The sequence below is a fragment of the Rana temporaria genome, chromosome 5, assembly GCF_905171775.1.
Source record: "Rana temporaria chromosome 5, aRanTem1.1, whole genome shotgun sequence".
NCBI classification, from domain to species: domain Eukaryota; kingdom Metazoa; phylum Chordata; class Amphibia; order Anura; family Ranidae; genus Rana; species Rana temporaria.
This window is the reverse complement of record NC_053493.1, coordinates 266742991-266763279: the sequence shown is the minus strand read 5'-3', so window position 1 is coordinate 266763279 and position 20289 is coordinate 266742991. Positions and strand designations below refer to the sequence as shown.

The window sequence follows — 20289 nt, the reverse complement described above, 5'->3', positions numbered from 1 at the left end:
TCTCCAGCTGTTCATGAGGAAGAGAAAGGTAACGCTGAGGCCCCATACTCACGAGCAAACATGTCTGCTGAAACTGGCCCGCAGGCCAGTTTCAGCAGACATGTTTGGTCGTGTGTGGGCGCGAGCGGGCCGAATTCCAGCAAACATTTGCCCGCCGGGCCTTTTCCCAGCAGACAAATATTCCTGGACTTGTTTTAAAACAGCCCGCTGGAATTCAGCCCGCTCGGACATGTACGGTCGTCAGTACAGACCTACCGTACATGTCCAGGCGCCCGCCGTCCCTCGCATGCGTCGAATGACTTCGACGCATGCGTGGAAGCATTTTAAAGGCGGGCCGCGCACGTCGCCGCGTCATTGTCGCGGCGACACCGCGTCATCGACGCGGCGACACCGCGGACACGCCCCGCGTATTGTTTACGCGCGGACTTCTGTACGATGGTGTGTACAACCATCGTACAGAAGCCCTCTGGCAGACATGTATGGTGAAAACGGTCCGACGGACCGCTTTCACCATACATGTTTGTCCGTGTGTACCCGGCCTGAGGGAAATGCAATCTTTGTTGGGTCAACTGGCTTTTTCTACAAGGATACTGCCCATGGGCAGAGTTTTCTCCAGGCGGTTATACTCAGCAATCTCAGGTATTAAAAGTCCGTCAGCTCATATTAGGGTATCAGCAGAAATGAAAAAGGATTTATTGGTTTGGATTCAATTTTTAGAACACTACAATGGTAGGACAATGTGGCAGCAGGCTTTTATTCTTGACAGGGATTTCCTCTTAGAGACAGATGCAGCAGGATCAGTCAGTTTTGGAGCAGTCTGGGGGGGTCTGTGGTGCGCCTCTGCTTGGCCAGACAGGTGGGTTGCGAATGGTTTTTGTAAAAATATCGTTTTGTTAGAACTATTCCCTGTTGTTGTGTCATTAGAAATATGGGGGTCTTTCTTTGACAATAAAAGGCTGCTAGTTAGTACCAACAACAAAGGAGTAGCTTTTTCAGTAAACAGTCTCTCGTCAAAATCTCCATTAGTAGTCTCTTATGCAAAACATTTAGTTTTCTTGTGTTTAAAATGGAACATTTGGATTAAGGCGAGGTATGTTCCAGGGAAAAGTAATGAAATCGCTGATGCTCTCTCTCGCCGACAGATGGACCGGTTTTTCAAGCTGTTGCCGCGGGCAGAGAGGGTCGGGATGCCTACCCCATTACACTTATGGGATCTAATCTGATCTGTCAAACCATTCAGAACTCGGTGGCCCCGTCTACTTGGAAGAATTAGGTTTCTTCATGGCTTTCATGGGCAACTTTTTTGGGTTCAAAGCAATTATCTGTGTCTGATCATTCAGAGCAGCTAATTCTAGCATTTCTACACTCATTATTTTTGAAGCGGTTCTCTTGGTCCCACATTAGTAAGACTTTGTCAGGAATATCCTTTTTCTTGCGTTTATATAATTTACCGGCTTGTCATAGTTTTTTCTCTGTTATGGCCCGTACACACGATCCGAATATCGGACGAAAATGATCGTCCGATGAAGAATCGTACGATTTTCTGATCGTGTGTACACTACTTTCGAGAGCCGATCACGACCGTTCATCCGATATTTTTCGATCGGACATGCACGAAAATTTTCCTCGTACGATGTCAGATCGTACGATTTTCGTTTAGTCAGTACAGTTGTCGTCCGACAATACAATACAAATACATTACAACACATGACATCACTTCCGATTATTTTTTTCGGTCGTACGAGAATTTTCGTGACTTTAATAACCTATTTCATTTTACTTGCGACTATTAAGCGAAAAAAGTCGTACGATCCGTCGTACGATATTCGGATCGTGTGTACGGGCCATTAGGCAAGCTCTGAAGGGGTATAGAAGGAGTTGGGCGACGCAAAACGTTAGGTCCCCCATCACGCCGGATATTCTGTCACGGATTTGCGGGGTAACCTCACGGGTATGTTCATCTGGCTATGAGGCAAGCCTATTTAACTCAGTTTTTTCTACAGCATTTTTGGTGCTTTTCGGATTTCGGAGATCCTTCCTTCCTCTGGAACTAGAGGCTCGGGCATATTGTTGTCGGAGGCTTTGGTTTCACAGGACGGGATAAAAAAAAATCTGAAATTTAGCAAAACAGATCCCCTAGGTATAGGGACCTGGGTTCAGCTAAAGAGATGTCAGGACAGTAGCATTTGTCCAGTAGCAGCTTTACAGGCTTACCTAGGGATTCGGCCACCCCTTTCCAGTTTTTTGTTCATACATAGGGATGGAGCTCCCGTTACAGTATACCAATTATCTGCTATTCTGAAGAAGAGCCTTGAGCTTCTTCAGCTGGGGCATTTGAAAATCACCATGCATTCATTTCGGATCGGTGCGGCCACGGAGGCTGCAAGGATTTGTCTGGAAGAAGGTATTATTAAAATAAATTGGTAGATGGAGGTCAAATGCGTACAAACTCTACATACGTCCTTATTAATTTGTTGTTTTATTTCAGGATACCAACGCTCTGTTTGGATTGTAGGGCACTCTTATTTTCTGGGCCCAGAAGCGAGCAACAAATAGAGTATATTTGGAGAACTTGGGCCTGGATTCTGCATTTTTTCGAATTTTTGGGTTTGGACGCAGGGGTATGGTATGGGAGGATTTAATTTTTGAACTAGGTAGGTTATACGCAGTTTACAATGCTCCGGATATTTTGATTTTACATGTTGGTGGAAACGACATTGGTAAGAAAAAAACGTTTGATTTAATTTCTAAAAATGAAAGACACATTTAAGTTTCTGAAGTTATCCTCCCCGAATACGGTACTGGTGTTTTCCGAGATAATACCAAGATTGCGATGGTTAGAGTCGCTGGTTTTTAAACCATTGGAGAAGGTACGCAAGCGTATTAACAGAGCAATGGAAAAATTCCTTACCCCAGAAATAGGGATATCATTCCACCATTTAGAGTTAGAAGGTGGATTGCAAGGACTATATAGAAATGATGGGGTACATTTAGCGGATATAGGCTTAGACATCTTCAACATGAACCTCCAAACATGCATAGAGTTGGCCGCGGTCTGGGGGTGTGGGGACAGAAGTACTGCAGGTTGCACCCCTTCTGTCGGTTGGGAGATTCGAGATAATGTTTGATGATTACTGATGGATCAGCTCAAGACTAAGTGGCTGGGCTGAATTATGGTATTAAGTTTGGTGGATTAAGAATTGAAGTTATAAAATAAAGTTTAATGTGATAACAACGGTTAAAGAAACCAGTGAATCAGGCCGTGGCCAATATTATCCCAAGAAAAGTTAGTTGTTATGATAAGTCATATACGATTCAAATATATGGACTGTTATTTTATATTAATAAATATTTATAAAATATCTTTTGGTTGTGGTGTGTTTCATTCCTCTATGCATGTTTGGTTCTTTGTTATGGTGCATGTGATCCCATGGTTTTTCTGACGGAAGTTTGGCTTGCATACACACAGTCACACAAAAGTTCTCTGAACTTTCAGCCGTCAAGAACGCGGTGACGTACAACTCTACGACGAGGCGAGAAAATGAAGTTCAATGCTTCCGAGCATACGTCGAATGGTTTCCAGGCATGCGTCGGAAGGAATTGCTACAGACGGTCGGATTTTTCAATAGGAATTTTTTCCGTCAGAAAATTTGAGAACCAGCTCTCAATCTTTTGCTGGCGGACATTCCGACAGCAAAAGTCCGATGGAGCATACAAATGGTCAAAATTTTCGTTCAAAAGCTCACATTGGACTTTTGCTGTCGGAATTTCCGATCATGTGCACGGCGCATTAGAATTATTATTTTTACCAAATGAAGAGAATCATAAGCGCAAGGCTGGCTGTACATTATACAATTTACTTATTCAAATTCTTTAAATTTACCTTTAACTATGTAGTGCAAGGGCCTGCCTGATAAACAAATTAAAAAAGAGTTTAGGTTTGGCCTCATATTATATGTTTTGGTAAATCTAGAGGAAAAGTGTATAAGAGTACAAGAGATTGTCTGCATCACCAATGTATTTAACTACCAAGGAATTCTGGTTTTCTAGCCATCACTTACCCCAAGAGAGCCTTTCCCATTACTGATTTGTTTTTAAACAGTGGTCGACAGGTAGATTGAGTCCTGTGTCTCATAACTATCACCATTTAGAGACCTTCGACATCTGCTACCACTGAACAAAGATAGTTGCTAACTAGCAAAACCATTACGTTTATTGGTTTCTTCTACCCCCAAGACTGAACTATTACAGTGCAATGATAAATCAGTTTGAGCGACTTGCATGCTGTTAGATGAAGGAGGTGAAATGTTGCAAAGATAAACCAGGTTTTGATTTCCCAAGAAGCAGATAAATAAAAAATATTTATTGCGTGCAATTCATACTATAATACTATCATTACTATACTATTCATAATATATCATTTTACAGATTAATTTACTAAACACCATGTGGTAGCTCTGGTATATTTATACATTGCAAACAACATATTACAAGTGGCTATACCATTTTAAATCTGTCTAGCATGAGGAAATGTGTATACTGGATATAAGAGACTCTATATACACACACACACACAATACATTTTATTATATATATATACACACACACACACACACAATACATTTTATTATATATATATACACACACATACACATATACATATATATATATATATATATATATATATATATATATATATATATATATATATATATATATATGTGTGTATGTATGTATTACACACACATACATACACACACGCATACATACATATATACACACACACACACTATATATTTATTTACAGTAAAACCTTGAATTGCAAGCATAATTTGTTCCGGAGACATGCTTGTAATCCAAAGCACTCTTATATCAAAGCAAATTTTCCCATAAGAAATAATGGAAACTCAAATTATTTGTTCCTCAACCATTTATTCATAAGGCCTTCAATTTAAAGGTCCATATAAAAAAAAAAAAAAAAAAAAAAAAGAGAGAGATTATAGCAATGTGGTTGTGCAACCATAAAATGTCCATCCACAAATGACAGCCTCCACAAGGGGATTAGAAGCAAAAGATACAGCAGGAGCTACTAAAAGAGAATAGAGGCGCCTCTAGTTGTAGCAATATGGTTACATTTAATGAAGGTACAACATTTAGCAACTCACATGGTTGATGATTAAAACAGGCACATCTAAGTATGCAGGCATCTGGGGTAAAGCTGTCCACATAGACCATCCCCTGCACCTCCGGCCTTTACCGCTGTCACTCTGCAATCGTGACTGGGAAGACTACCCTGCAGTAGAGCGATCTGAAAGGGAGGATTGAAGAGCTTGTGGAGCGCAGAGTGGAAGAGATGACAATGATGGCGGGGCAGGGGATGGTCTATGTGGACAGCTTTACCCCGGATGCCGGCATACTTAGATGTGCCTCTTTTAATCATCAACCATGGGAGTCGCTAAATGTTGTACCTTCATTAAATGTAACCATATTGCTACACTTAGAGGCGTCTCTCTTCTCTTTTATACTCTGTTGTGATATGACACTACTTGTATATCAAGACATCGCTTGTATATCAAGTCAAAGTTTATTTAGAAATTTTGCTTGCCTTGCAAAACGCTCTCAAACCACGGTTTTACTGTATGCACAAACCCCGAAGCTGTGATTATGTTCTCTTACTATATTACTTACTCCATACTTCCACAGGCACTTAGAACAAGTCTCATTGATATTCAGCCTTTGCTTTATTAAACCGAGAACTTTCTATAGTACATTGTAAGGATGTTACTACATACGACAACTTGCAAGTCAACTTTACTACTCACATGACAGTTTTATTGTATTGGCATGTGCCAATAGAGCGACCATCATCCGTACCCCCGTTGGAGAGATTCACCCTCTCTATTTGTTTTGGTGGCCTTGATTGCTGGGACACAAAATGAAGGGAATCCCTAATTTTATAGTTGTCATTAGAACAGGAATCGATGCAAAAATCTTCCAATAAGGAAACCTGTTCTAACAACTTTGAAATGCGATTTCCCATTTCTGTTTTGTCTAAAAGGACAGAGAGTGAAGGGATATCTCTCATCCGGAAGACAGGGGTTCTAAAGAGTCCACACTTTACACAAAAAAACAAAGGTTTGACTAATGATATACCATTTTGGGGAAATAGGAGGAGGTTGTAATAAGAAGAGGATATATACTAACCTTGCATGGGACTCGAGCGGTCAATATAAAGGCTCGACATGATGCCAGGACCTGTAAAACACAAGTAGTAAAAGAAATTATGCATAAGATACCAACTCAGACTGGCACATTTCATGGTACTTTAGCAAAGAAAGTTCTGGTTAAATAAGAATACTGTATAATATCCGAGTACTGTGGAGAGCCTCCGCCGCTTGAGATGGAGTCGGATCGCCTGCAGAAAACGTATGTAAACTGATTTTTTCCTTTACAGGGCTAGATATGCAAGTGGTAGAATGTTGGGGTCTATAGATTCAAGGATTCAAGATTCAAGGATGAATATGTCAAATAGTTACCAAATGTGTCAAGCCTTACAATGATGTACCATGACAAATACCCATATTTGTCAACAGCAGACAAGACGGCTGACAAGACTCCTACAGTATCTCACAAAAGTGAGTACACCCCTCACATTTTTGTAAATAATTAATTATATCTTTTCATGTGACAACACTGAAGAAATTAAACGTTGCTACAATGTAAAGTAGTGAGTTTGTATAACAGTGTATCTTTTGTGAGATACTGTATTATTAGTATTATTATACAGGATTTATATAGCGCCAACAGTTTGCGCAGCGCTTTACAACAGGGAAGACAGTACAGTCACAATACAATTCAATACAGGAGGGATCAGAGGGCCCTGCTCGTTAGAGCTTACAATCTAGTATTGGACAGGTAATAGATTCCTTTTATGGGGACTCCTAATGTCTCCTCTGCATGTTTTGCGATGTCTATTCTGATCTGTTGTTTATCCAGCTGCACTGGTTGGGATCACTCCGCCTAGGAGTGCGCTTACTCTGATTCTAGAACTGATCTGGCAGCTGCAAAAAGTAATCGCAAGGTCATGGCTGCTATTGCATTTATGGCAATGGCTGTAAAAGGCTTATGGTAGCTAAGTTAAGAACATTCAAGTATTTACCTACTTTGAACAATCAATAAATTAGCTTTACAAGCCATCACTGACCTCTATAGCTGTACACGTTGTATAACTATTCATCCTAAAAAAGGTCCAAGCAGAAGCACGGAGGTTGTTCCCAGTCAGCTCTCTCGGCAGCTAATCTTACCCAGTTTCCTCCTCACAGAGCACATATATATATTAGTGCTGTCAAGCGATTAAAATTTGTAATCGCGATTAATCGCATTAATGTCATAGTTAACTCACGATTAATCGCGCGATTAAGGAGGTTCACCCTTTAAAACATTTTTTTGTTTGTTTTCTTATTTATTTATTTTTTATAATATTAAATTGTGTTTTTTAATTTTTTTACATTTTGATCACTTTTATTGCTGTCACAAGGAATGTAAACATCCCTTGTGACAGCAATAGGTGGTGACAGGTACTATTTATGGAGGGATCGGGGGTCTAAAAGACCTCCGAGCCCTCCTTTGCACTTCAAAGTATTCAGATCGCCGAAAACGGCGATTCTGAATACTGTGTACTTTTTTAAATCCGGCGCCATTGGCAGCAGAGAAACCCGGAAGTGACGTCATGACGCCGCTTCCGTGGTTTCAATGCGGAGACTGAATCAAAGCCGCTTACGGCTTAGTGTCAGTCTCCAACCTGGACACAGAAGTCGGCGGATCTAGGATCGGGTCTCCCGGTGGGACGGGAGGCCCGGTCAGAGCGGCGAAAGTCGGCGGGAGGGGGGGGGGATGTCCCCTCCCGCTCCTCCGGCATAACAACCGAGCGGCTTTTAGCCGCATCGGTTGTTATGTTTGGATAGCCGATCGCCCGCTCTAAACAACGGTACCGGGATGATGCCTGCGGCTGCAGGCATCATCCCGGGATAACCCCCGAACGCCGCCTCGTTAATCGCGCTATAAAAAAATTTACGGCGTTAACATGGGTTTGCGTTAACGCCGTTAATAGCGCGTTTAACTGACAGCACTAATATATAGATAGATAGATAGATAGTTAGATAGATAGATAGATATAGATAGATATCTATCTATCTATCCCCGTCGATATGGACGGATGGGGACGGATCGCCATCCGTCTGATTTTGGTGGATCGGATCGGATGTCAGCGGACATCTCTCCGCTGACATCAGCCGCTCCATAGGATTGCATGGATCGGCCGTTCAGGTCCGCCAGCAACACTGACAGGCGGACCTGAATGGTCTGACCGTGTGAAAGGGGCCTAAGAGAATAGGGCTATGATGTGCATGGTGACAGGGGGCTTTGCTAGGGAATCGACTCTTTCTGGAATATTTTCTGGCAAGTTCAAAGGCGCATTTCAAGTGAATAAAAATAATTTAACGAGGTTGTAAAGGTTCAGGGTTTAAAAAAAAAAAAAAAAAAAAAAAAACACATGCATGTTATACTTCCCTCTGCTGTGCAGTTGGTTTTGCACAGAGTGGCCCCGATCCCCCTCTTTTGGGGTCCCTCAGTGACGCTCCTCCTCTTCTCGAGTTCCCCATCAGAGCAGCGCTCTCCTTCATTGACACCAATGCAGGCACGCTCCCATGTTCTGCTTCTAAGTCTATGGACACAGAAAGCAGGACTCGGCCCAGACACCCAACGTTATTGGGTTTGATTGACAGCAGCAGGAGCCAATGACTGTGCTGCTATCAATCTATCCAATCAGGACACAAGACACCGGCCGGAGCTGGTGTGCCCGTTCCCGTCGTGGGAAACACAGGGCTCAGGCAAGTATAACGGGGGCTCGGGGGGCTGCTGAGTGACAGAAGGTTTTTCACCTTAATGCATTAAGGGGAAAGAACAAGTGGGTTTACAACACCTTTAAGGACAGGGAAATGCTGCAAGTAAGCATCTGATTATTCGGTTATTTTACCTGCAATATTTTAAAATGGTAACAGCTGGTCTCTTTAGGTCTTTCATGATTTTATAAGAAGGTCTCAACTTTTTATTTCATGTTGTAGAACGGAATTTTCAAACATGATAAAGGACACCAATGGTCACCAAATCTTAGCAAGCCAAATAAAGATAATTGTATTTTATGAATTATCTGTACATTATATAGAAGCTACCAAACTGTAAATGCAATGTTATTGTAATGCAATGCCCCCCCAGCCAATAAATATTCTCCATACTACAAAGCGTACATCTAAATCTAGTCCATAATTCCTCCTGCAAGTCAAGCTCTGTAGCCTGAGCCTCTGCTGGAATTGTGTAAGAAGCACCATGTCCATCTTATTTTGCACACAGAGAAATGAGTGCCTTTGAGGAATTGCAATTTGCAGCTGTTATATGCTGAGGCCAATCAGTAATGTGGAAAATTTACCATGACAAGTATCAGTTTTGTGACGACGGTTAACGTCCTTCTCTTACGCATCTTCAGAAAAAACGATATTTCATGCTCCAGAGAGAATAAAGGATGCAGTCAACAGAATGAAAAATCTCCAGGTTCATTCAATGTGAACGCTGCTCATGTATAGAAAGGGCAATTTAATTTATCAATGGATACTGATTTTAGATTTTCAATCAGGGTAGCTTCTGTGCCCTGTGACTGCTTCCTACCTCTATACTGAATTGCAATGTATATTAGGTGTCCTTTGGCCAGCCAGTAAATCATTCCCAGCAGGCACATCTCTTCTTCAGATTGTACGGCAGGCAATGTAATGATATCTTTATAATGTGCACTGCATGGCAGAGCATCAGGCAGCAAGAAAAGGATCAGACTGACTAAGGAAAAAAAATCATATGATCTGTGACAAGAATGTCACAGGATGGCATGATAAAACAGCCTCAGATCTGATGGTAGTGCAAGAAGCCCTGATGCAGTCAACAGTGAAGGTGACAAAAACAATAAATCTACACTTCACAAGGGCGTTTATGAGTAAACTGGGACAATTATATGTATGTCATTCCAGTCCTGATAGTTACACAGCCCTTATAGACATTTAAACCGGAGGTTCACCCTAAAATACAACTTTCCCTGAATTAAACCACTATCCATCGACTATACCCAATTGTTTTTTTTTTTTTTTTAATCTGCATTTTTACCTTTGTAATCCAGCAATTTGTCTTCCGTCAATCAGCGTTTCCCGGCGGGAGTGGGCGTGTATTAGATTTCCCCCCCGACAAGCGCTATGTCTCCTGGGAGTGAGTGATGAGAATCCCAGGAGACGCGCTGTGCTGTAATCCCGCGGGTCACGTGACTCGGCGGTGTATGTCTGCACAACGGGGCGTGACCTATTCAGTACGCCGGCCGTTGTGATGGCAACAGTGCCGTGTTGACGGCGACGCTCGCCGTCAACACTGCACATGCGTGGGATAGAGCGGTGAATGCTGGGACGTCAGCATTCACCGTATCCAGTACATCCTGCTGGGCTTCACAGTGCCCACAATGAAGATGGAAACGTTCATCTCGGAATTTTATAAAATATTGTTTTCCGGCCAAAACAAATGCTGGCGGGTAGAGGATTGGGACACACGAGTTGCTGTTTGAGCAAGGTAAGAGCGTCAGAAGGATATAAAAAAAAAAAAAAAAATTAAAACCTGTGGAACCCCCGCTTTAAGTAGAGACTGGTACCAGTTTTAGTGAGGTCCCTTCTCTGGGTGGGTATGGTAGGTGCAGCTAGTATGCCCTATACAAGTTCGAGCCGGAAAAGCCTAGAGGGGAAAAAGGGTGATGGAAATAGGCTACTCCTGGTATACTAATATGTAAGCCTGTAGTCTGAGGAAGAGGACCCAGTTTGGAGTAGGCTTATGCAAGCTCGGTTGGAGAACCCATTAATGGGGGACTTGCAGTGAGGACACTGCAGTGGGGTGGGTGTTCTATATTTGCATAGGAGATGCACTGTGCAGAATTTGTATGTCAGGATTGGAAGTGTGGGTGAAGGTGGTGAAGTAAGAGACTGTACATTACATTTCTGCCACAGTAAAAAAAAAAAAAAAAAAAAAAAAAAAAAAAAAAGTGATCGTAAAGCCTTTTTTTTTTATTAAAATAATAAACATGCCTGCTCTGTGCATACCAAACTTCCTTCTGAGGTCCCCCGCCGATGCTCTCCGCTCCTCCTCTTCTGTGTCTGCCCCATTGGCAAGCAATAATGGCAATCATCATTTCGTTATTCTATAGTAAGGGGGGGGGACCTTAAAGGATGTAGAGATCTAACCAAACATGGTAGCTATCAAAGACCAATGGGCTATGGTTAAGCGCAGCAAACCTGCAGGTACACTGCACCCACAGTGTGGGTAAACCGCAGCACATCAGTGTGAAAGCAGACCTATACTTTTATGCCTGGTGTATTGCTTCACACGGACCTGAAGATCTCTTCTGCTGGTAGCACTCTGGAGACCGTTAGTTGGGATAAGATGTGGAGGTGCACTCTGCATGGGACAGGACCCAGTGCTACGGCTTATACAACTCTTGCTCCTTACTACAGCTACAACTTTACAAGTAGTCCCTCTGCACTGCACTCTGGTTGATGCTCTAGGAAGGCCAAGGCCACAATCTACCAGTCATCTGGCTGCAATCTACAGGTAGATCTACAGTAAGGATGAGCTCCGGCGTGTTCACACAGTACATGTGCAGAGCCCGCCAGGAAGTCTGCACGGCGCTGCGCTAATCACAGGCGGGGAGACATATTCCCCAATGCTCGGCTGCAGAGATCGGGAAATGTCTCCCTGCCTGCGATTAGCGCAGCGCCGTGCAGACTTCCTGGCGGGCTCTGTACGTGTACTGTGCAAACACGCCAGAGCACATTCTTAATCTACAGGTTGCTGACCCCAGTTGTATAGGTTCTCTGCTCTTAGATTTTCAAGTAATGCCAAAAAGGAGCATTTTAACACAAAACCCATTTTCTGCCTGCTTTTCCAGGGGAGAAGCCAACACGTGTGGAGGTTAAACGATAGGTTAACAAAATTAACTTTGCTGCAATATACTAGCATTAGGATTTCCACTACAGTATATTTTTGTGTCTCAGTCTTATGGACAGAATCATTCAACCCATTTTCTCTGAGCCTAAGTCATCTGACATCCTCCCCAGCCTATTACTGAACAGTGATGCACTCATCTGTGTCACTCTGCTTTCCCTTACCATCAGCATGCTTCTTGTCAGCACAAGGACTGATTGGCTCCTTGTACTGCTTCTTCATCTCACTCCAGCTCTGCTATACAGGGATTGCAATAGGATGATGCACCGTCAATATCAGATATGATTAGCATTTAAAATGCATTAAAATATGTATTGATTTCTGTCTATTACATCTGCCAATTTTTTAGCTTAAAGTTGAATTCCAGCCAAAACACGTTTTAAGTATTCTTTAGAGTATGAAAGGTTGGAACCCTTGTCTAGTTTTATTACGGTCTGTGTCCCTGCTGGGGGTTTTAATTCACTCCCACTGGCTGTAAATGTTGACCAAGGTCACAAAGGTCGAAAAATGAGATGGAATCAAACCAAAACGAGGTAAAGGGAAATTTCCCATCAGAATCAACTGTCAATAGGTGGAAAAGGCATAAATCATATATACGGTATATACTGTATATATATATATATATATATATATATATATATATATAAAAAAAAAAAAAAAAAAAAAAAAAAGACTAAATCCACATTTAACAAGTTTTCAAAAGGTATTCACAGTAGTCCCTATCTCAGTGCTAAAGATCTGCATTAATCTCTATTAACTGTCAGTCATCATTGGTCTGAAATCCCCAAATGATATGTTGCTTTAGAGACCATTATATCACAAAATTGTACAGTAGAGCCTATTGGTGTTCCAGACTACATCTCTGCTTCAACAAAAAGACTTGAGTTTTGCCTACCTTTTCTTTTCTGTTCTAATACTAGAGTCAACCACAGGCATCAATTTTTCCACTGAATACCAGCTGCTTCAAGACATTTTATTTTATAGTATACAAAGGGCACAGTATAAAAGAATTTCAGCGCATTACACTGCAAACTAAAACCAGAAGGCAAGGTGATCGGTTTTAGACCCCTTTTCACACTGAGGGCGGATTGCAGGCGCTATAGCAGTAAAAATAGCGCCTGCAATCCGCCCTGAAAAAGCTGCTCCATTGTCTCCAGTGTGAAAGCCAAAGGGCTTTCACACTGGAGAGTTGCGCTAGCGGGATGGAAAAAAAAGTCCTGCTGGCCGCATCTTTGGAGCGGTGAAGGAACAGTGTGTATATCGCTCCTTCACCGCTGCTGCCTATTGAAATCAATGGGACAGCGCGGCTATACGGCCCGCAATGCGCTGCTTCAGCAGCGCAATGCAGGTGGTTTTAACCCTTTCTCGCCGCTAGCGGGGGTTAAATGCGCCCGCTAACAGGGGTTAAATGCGTCCGCTAGCGGCACGACCCTCAATTCCCCTCCTATTTTTGTCATATGGTTCCCAGGGGCTGTCTACCCGACACATATCCCCAGGTGACAACTATATTTTTGTGTTTTTCTGTTATTGTATGTTTATTTTGTGTATTTTACTTTTTAGAATGTCTCCTGACAAAGCGATAAATAGATCGCAAAACTAGTCGAGACCCGAGACCCGAGTCTGTCTCATGGCGCTTCTGGCCCACCCGAACCCCCTCCTCTTCTCTGAAGGGATTGCACATTGGGTGACCTAATCGCCATACATGTATTGTATTTTAAATGTGCGGTTTGAATTTTAATTCCTCTTGTGTGATGTATACTATGTGAATAATTTTTTTTCTAAATCACATATTTGTATTACTCTGGTTGAATACAACCACCTTACCCTGTACCGGGATAGTCCTCCCCGCCCATTCTCCCCTTGTGTCAGTGTTTCAGGGTTTTTGGGGATTCCCTGAACCCTTCAAATTATCTCTATGATATTAGGATGATGGTACACCCCTAACCCCTTTGTACATTCCCAAATTTGAGCGGTTAAACTTTACTACAATTCCAAAGCGACTCTCGTTCCTTACCGCCGCCATTGATACCCAAGTTACTTTCGGGTATCGCGGCTCCGGCACTGTGATTGGCCAGAGCCGCCATGATGTCACTCCTGCGCGGGAGCCGTCAGTGACGGCACGATCGCCCTCACTAACGGCACGATCAGAATTGCTATGACTAAGCACTAGTGTTAGTGCAAAACGCGTCAGCAGTTGGGTTTTATTTTATTTCACTTTGCTGTGACTTGTAGTGCTGTCCTTTTTTCAATAAAGGCTACAATTTGTTCAGTGTGCGGCTGTCCAGAGACAATCTTTGTTCCTGCTTAACTCTCTGCCCTTGTTAGAGAGAACCGTGACATGCGGTTTGAAGCCCACTTCCTGTTTCCGGTCTGATAAAAATCCTAGGCTTATGACATCATGCACAGCTCTCTCTCTCTTGCGAGTTGGCCAGGAAGGGAGGAGGATGAGTCACACGAAGGCCAATGAGAGCTCCAGAGCTGAAGGTGCATGTCTGTGTAGATCCAGGAAGTGAACAGGCAACAGCTTTAGCTGCCCACAGTTAAAATGGCTGCAGCCAGACTCAGTGGAGGGAGATTTCTGCAGCATATTTGGCAAGTACAGAATCCCAGTATATATAAAATAATATGCAAAGTGGTTGGAGAGAAGCTTCAGAATGGCAAAGATGTTTTTATTACACATATTGTGAGCAGACTACAGTTCCTCTTTAAGCTGCAATAGAATACATTTTCGTTTTTGAGTTCATCACTTGAACCATTTTTACTAACTCTTGTGTTAACCAAATATCTTTCTGTGAAAGTGATACTTTTTCCTTAACTACTAGGGGCCCACGCTATAGTCGAACGATGGCTACAGCGTGCACCCCAATTGCCGGGAGGACATCAATAGACGTCCTCCCCTTTGCATGTGCCCTGCGCACCCCCTGCAGGGTGCGCGCTGTGATCACGAGTCACTGAGACTCGGGTGATCACGGATCCGAGTAATGGGCCGGTCCCGGCCCCTTACCACGTGATCAGCTGTCAGCCAATGACAGCTGATCACGTGATCAAAACAAAGCTCAGTAATCTTTTTTTTTTCTCCTCGCGCTGACAGCACGAGGAGAAAAAAAAAAGCTGATCACCGGCTGCTGAGTGAGGGACATCGGTCCCCAGTGGAAGAGGCAATTCTGCCTCATTAGTGGACACAAGTACCGCTTGCCAGTGCCCACAGTGACCACCAGTGCCACCTGTCAGTGCCAATCAGTACCACCTATCAATGCCCATCACTGCCACCTAGCAATGCCCACCAGTGGTGCCAGTCAGTGCCACCTAGCAGTGCTGCCCATCAATGTCACCTATCAGTGCCCATCACTGCCACCTATCAATGCTATCTATTAGTGCCAATTCTCAGTGCCACCTATCAATGCCCTTCAGTGCCACCCATCAGTGCCACCTCTTAGTGTCACCCCTCAGTGCCAACTATCGGATGCCCATCAGTGCAGCCTCATGAGCGTACATCAATGAAGGAGAAAAATTACCTGTTTGCAAAATGTTATAACAAAATATAAAACGGTTTTGTATTTTTATTTTTAAAAAGCAGAGGCGATCAAATACCACCAAAAGAAAGCTCTATTTGTGGGGGGAAAAAAATTCATTTGGGTACAGTGTTGTATGACCGCGCAATTGTCATTCAAAGAGCGAGAGCGCTTAAAGCTGAAAATTGGTCTGGGCAGGAGGGGGGTTTAAGTGCCCAGTAAGCAAGTGGTTAATGTTTATCCTACAGAGTTGCTTACCATTACTTAGCCTGCCACAAAATGATCTCCAAAGCCAAAAGCTCATAAAACTACTGCAGAGAATAAAAGCAGAGAGCATCACTGAGCTGCTGAAGCAATGCTATCGCTATCAGTAACCCGTCTCTTCTAATAAACCTCAGCCTGCAGACTTCATTACCTCCACTTTGTCTCTCCTGCTAGTTTCTCTTGACGTGTCAGTTCTAGAAGCACATCATAATTCTACTGCTGCGTGAGCCCGTCTACGACAAATCAATAGATATGTTTATCCAGCAAGCATATTTTTCTAAAAATCTGAAATACCAAGGAATGTCATGCATTTCAACATCAATAACAGGCTACCTGACCCGAAGTTCAATGCCAATTGTTATTGTAATTGGAGAATCGCATTGGTAGGTACATACTGACCAAATTTGTTAACTCGGGAAATCTAGGTTTTAAAGCATAAAACAGTCCTTCCATTGTTGCCAAGAAAGAGTAAATTTGACAAGTCAAGTATGGCATGTGCAACAGTCCTAGGAGCCTTTTACATCGCCTTCTTGTAGGAGGCAGAAAATGATTTGTATTGTGATTCAGACAAATGAGGCCGGCATGCAAGTCCACACTGCAGCATGTGAATAGAGAATGTTGCTTCTTTTTAGAAGACTGCAATCTTTGGGTATGCTAGGCAGAATGTGAAAAAAGATGAAGAAAAAGTACAAGGCATCATCTTATTTTTTGGTTACCGTATTTATCGGCATATATCGCGCACTTTTTTCCCCCTTAAAATCGTGGGTGAGCGATATACGCCGATCCCCGCTGTCTCTGTGTCAAAAAAACATGGCAGCCTAGAACAAAACCGAGTGTACTATGCAGTACACTTGGCTCGGCTCTAGGCTGCGGTGGGCGGAGCCGAGCCTAGAGCCGAGCCGAGTGTACTGCGCGAGCCGAGAGAAGCCGAGACAAGCCGAACACACAGGAAATCTGGCTTCTCTCGGCGCCAAATCCAAAAACAAAGACCGCTGCAACCCCGGGCAAGGTGCGGATGGACTCGCAGATGGACACGCTGGACAGAGACAGACACATAGTTACATAGTTAGTCAGGTTGAAAAAAGACACAAGTCCATCCAGTTCAACCACAAAAAATAAAATAAACAAACAAAATAAAAAACACAATACAATCCCATACACCCAACTCCATACCCACAGTTGATCCAGAGGAAGGCAAAAAACCCCAGCAGAGCATGATCCAATTTGCTGCAGCAGGGGAAAAAATTCCTTCCTGATCCCCCAAGAGGCAATCGGATTTACCCTGGATCAACTTTACCTATAAATGTTAGTACTCATCTGGATGGAGGCCGCAGACGGACACCTCCAAAGCCGCAGACGGACACCCACAAGGCTGGACGGACCCCGCGCAAGGAAGCCGCAGACGGACACCCACAAGGCTGGACGGACCCCGCGCAGGGCCGCAGACGGACGCCGGACAAGGCCGCCGATGGACGCAGGGCAAAAATGTAAGTTTTCTTTTTTTCCTTAAACTACCTTTCTAAAAGGTACGCCGGCGCGCGGTATACCCCGATAAATGCGGTATTTTGTCGGATCTCTTTTTCTTGCATAGAAAATGGACACATACAAATCAGATTTAGTAAAACAAACATGGAGAGCAATAATGGCGTCCAAAAAGTGAAAACTCTAATTCTAACCAAACAAGGTGAGAAGATTTTTTTTTTTTTTGCTGGGTTATTCTGCTAGTGAATAAAAAAAAAAAATTTATTCGAAGAAGTCTATGTTTCTATTTGTCGATCTTCACTTCTAACTAGTTTTCCTGAAGGTGGCACATCGCACATTGAGCCAGAAAAGAAAAAAAAAAAAACAAAAAAAAAAAACTTACATTTAGAGGTCTGTTTCTTAGTAAATAAGCTATAAGCACATCACATCTACAATTTATTTGACTAAAGAGGCTCACTGGCCAGGAAACTCATAGCACGTTACTGGCTTGCGACTAATGTGCCTACAAAGACCCAGTGGATCACGCATGTTAATTCTCTCCCCCTTATGCCCCGTACACACGATCTGGCTTTAGCCCAGCCAAAATCACATCGGAATTCCAAAAGGGATCCATCGGAGTAAAAGAGAACATTTTCACTAAACTCCGATGGAATTTCTCTGAAAAAATTCCGATGGGGCATACACACGGTCAGAAATTTCAGATGGACAAAGTCAGTCTGACTTTTTCCATTGGAAATTCCGATTGTGTGTACGGGGCTTTAGGGAACAGTTGGCATACCGACACCAAAAGGCTCCAAAAAAATTTGACCTTATATGGCAAGACTGGTTGGACCCAAACCTTGCTCCCCCTGCTCATAATGGATAGACTGCTATGGTTAAAGACTCTAATGTTGTTGATAGGACCTCCTCCTGAGCTTGGGGCTTCTCCTATAATGCATAGGCTGTGCAGATGGTAACTCATGTGGTAAAAAGGCATATAGACAAGCCTGGAGGAAGGAGCCTATGCCTTATAATATTCTATTTGACTTTATTTAATCTCCCCTTTTTTTTTGTTCTAAGTTTTACAAAAAAAACAAGATTATATATGCCTTACACTAGGTAACTGCATCATATGTACGTACATGTTTGATTTTGTGTACAACTCAACTGTGGGGAAATATGTTTATCCCCTTATTGTAACTCAGTTACCCATTATTCTTGTCAATAAAAAAAGTTTTGATGCAAAAAAAAAAAAAAAAGAAGGAGAAGGGGCTCACTTATGATCGATCGCCTGTCTAAATTTTAAATAATGCACAACAGTAGGGCTTGTCCCCCCAAATTTTAAAAGATCTGATACCCCTGGATCGATGCACTTGGTGACGCAATCCGACAATCCTTACACTGGGACCTGCTAACTTATTAGGTGAAATACTTAGATGTAAATTCCTTTACCACGGTTATGCCGCGTACACACAATCATTTTTCGGCATGAAAAAAAAACAAAGTCTTTCGGCATGTAGAAAAAAAACTTTGTTTTTTCCAACTTCATCATTAAAACGATGTTGCCCACACACACCATCGTTTTAAAAAAAATGCTCTAGCAAAGCGCGGTAACGTACAACACGTACGACGGCACTATAAAGGGGAAGTTCCATGCGGATGACGCCACCCTTGGGGCTGCTTTAGCTGATTTCGTGTTAGTAAAAGACTATTCGCGCTTTTCTGTCTGTTACAGCGTGATGAATGTGCTTACTCCATTACGAATGGTAGTTTTACCAGAACGAGCGTTCCCGTCTCATAACTTGCTTCTGAGCATGCGCGGGTTTTTAACGTCGTTTAAGCCCACACACACGATAATTTTTTACAACCCGGAAAACGACATCATTTAAAACGTCATTAAAAAATGCAGCATGTTCGGGAAAAAAAATTGTCGTTTTTCAGAACCCGAAAAATTATGTGAAGCCCACACACCATCATTTTAAATTAAATTTTTTCAAAATGTCATTTTTTTTCATGCCGAAAAATGATCGTGTGTACTGTACGCGGCATAAGGCTTCATGCACACAGGGGTATGAAGTTTCTAGGCATTTTTCCCGGCCAGAAGTTGGCAGAAAAAAAAATGCCTCTAATTTTGTGTTTTTTTTCACTTTAGGTTTGCATTTTAGGTGTGTTTATGTACAGTGCTCAGCATAAATGAGTACACCTCTTTAGAAAAGTAAGATTTTAATCAATCTCAAGAAACAAGTTCCAAAATTTGGACAAAACTGAGTATTATAGAATATTTGTTTAGCTCCATTAAATGAAAGTAAGGTTAATAATATAACTTGGATTACAAAAGCCTCAGGTTTTACTAAAATTATTTGATGCAAAAATGAATACACCCCACAACGACAACTACTACATCTAGTATTTTGTATGACCTCCATGATTTGTAAGGATGGCACCAAGTCTTCTAGACATGGATTGAAGAAGTTGGCGACATATTGCAACATCTATCTTTTTCTAATTTTCAAGAACGATCTCTTTTAGAGCCCTGATGCTGGATGGAGAGTGATGCTCAACTTGTCTCTTCAGAATTCCCTATAGGTGTTGGATTGGGATCCCGGTCTCGGCTACATGTGAATTGAGTTTGGTGGTCTCAGCCCGGCTCCCGGTGGGTGTGCTATGCGAGGTAAGCCTGTGCTTAGTACACCCACCCCCCTCCCACAAAAAACACCACACTTACACGCACTCGAAATTGAGAGGCGAAGGACTAACGGGGCTGGTTGAGCGGGCAAATCCTCTCACTCCCTTATAGGGAGTCCCTCTGCCCCGTTGGGCTTCAAAGCGGAGCAGGTAGGGCGGGCTGTGTGGGAGGACCCCCTCACACACCCGCCATTGCCACCCGGGGGAATGGAGAAAGGTGGCAGATTGCCTCTGGGGGAGGCCTGCCTACTCCCAACACCTGCAGTCCGGCTCCTCTCTCGAGTACACA

At 42.9% G+C, this 20289-nt stretch overlaps 1 protein-coding gene across 4 annotated transcripts in view; it reads right to left on the bottom strand.

Moving 5' to 3' along the window:
• CARMIL1 (capping protein regulator and myosin 1 linker 1) overlaps positions 1-20289 on the bottom strand; it is a 376378-nt gene that overhangs the window by 246397 nt on the left and 109692 nt on the right. For all 4 annotated transcript variants that reach the window (XM_040353821.1, XM_040353823.1, XM_040353822.1 and 1 more), the window contains exon 3: positions 6205-6255. In XM_040353821.1, coding sequence (XP_040209755.1) covers positions 6205-6255 — 51 coding nt within the window. The remainder of the gene's footprint in view (positions 1-6204; positions 6256-20289) is intronic.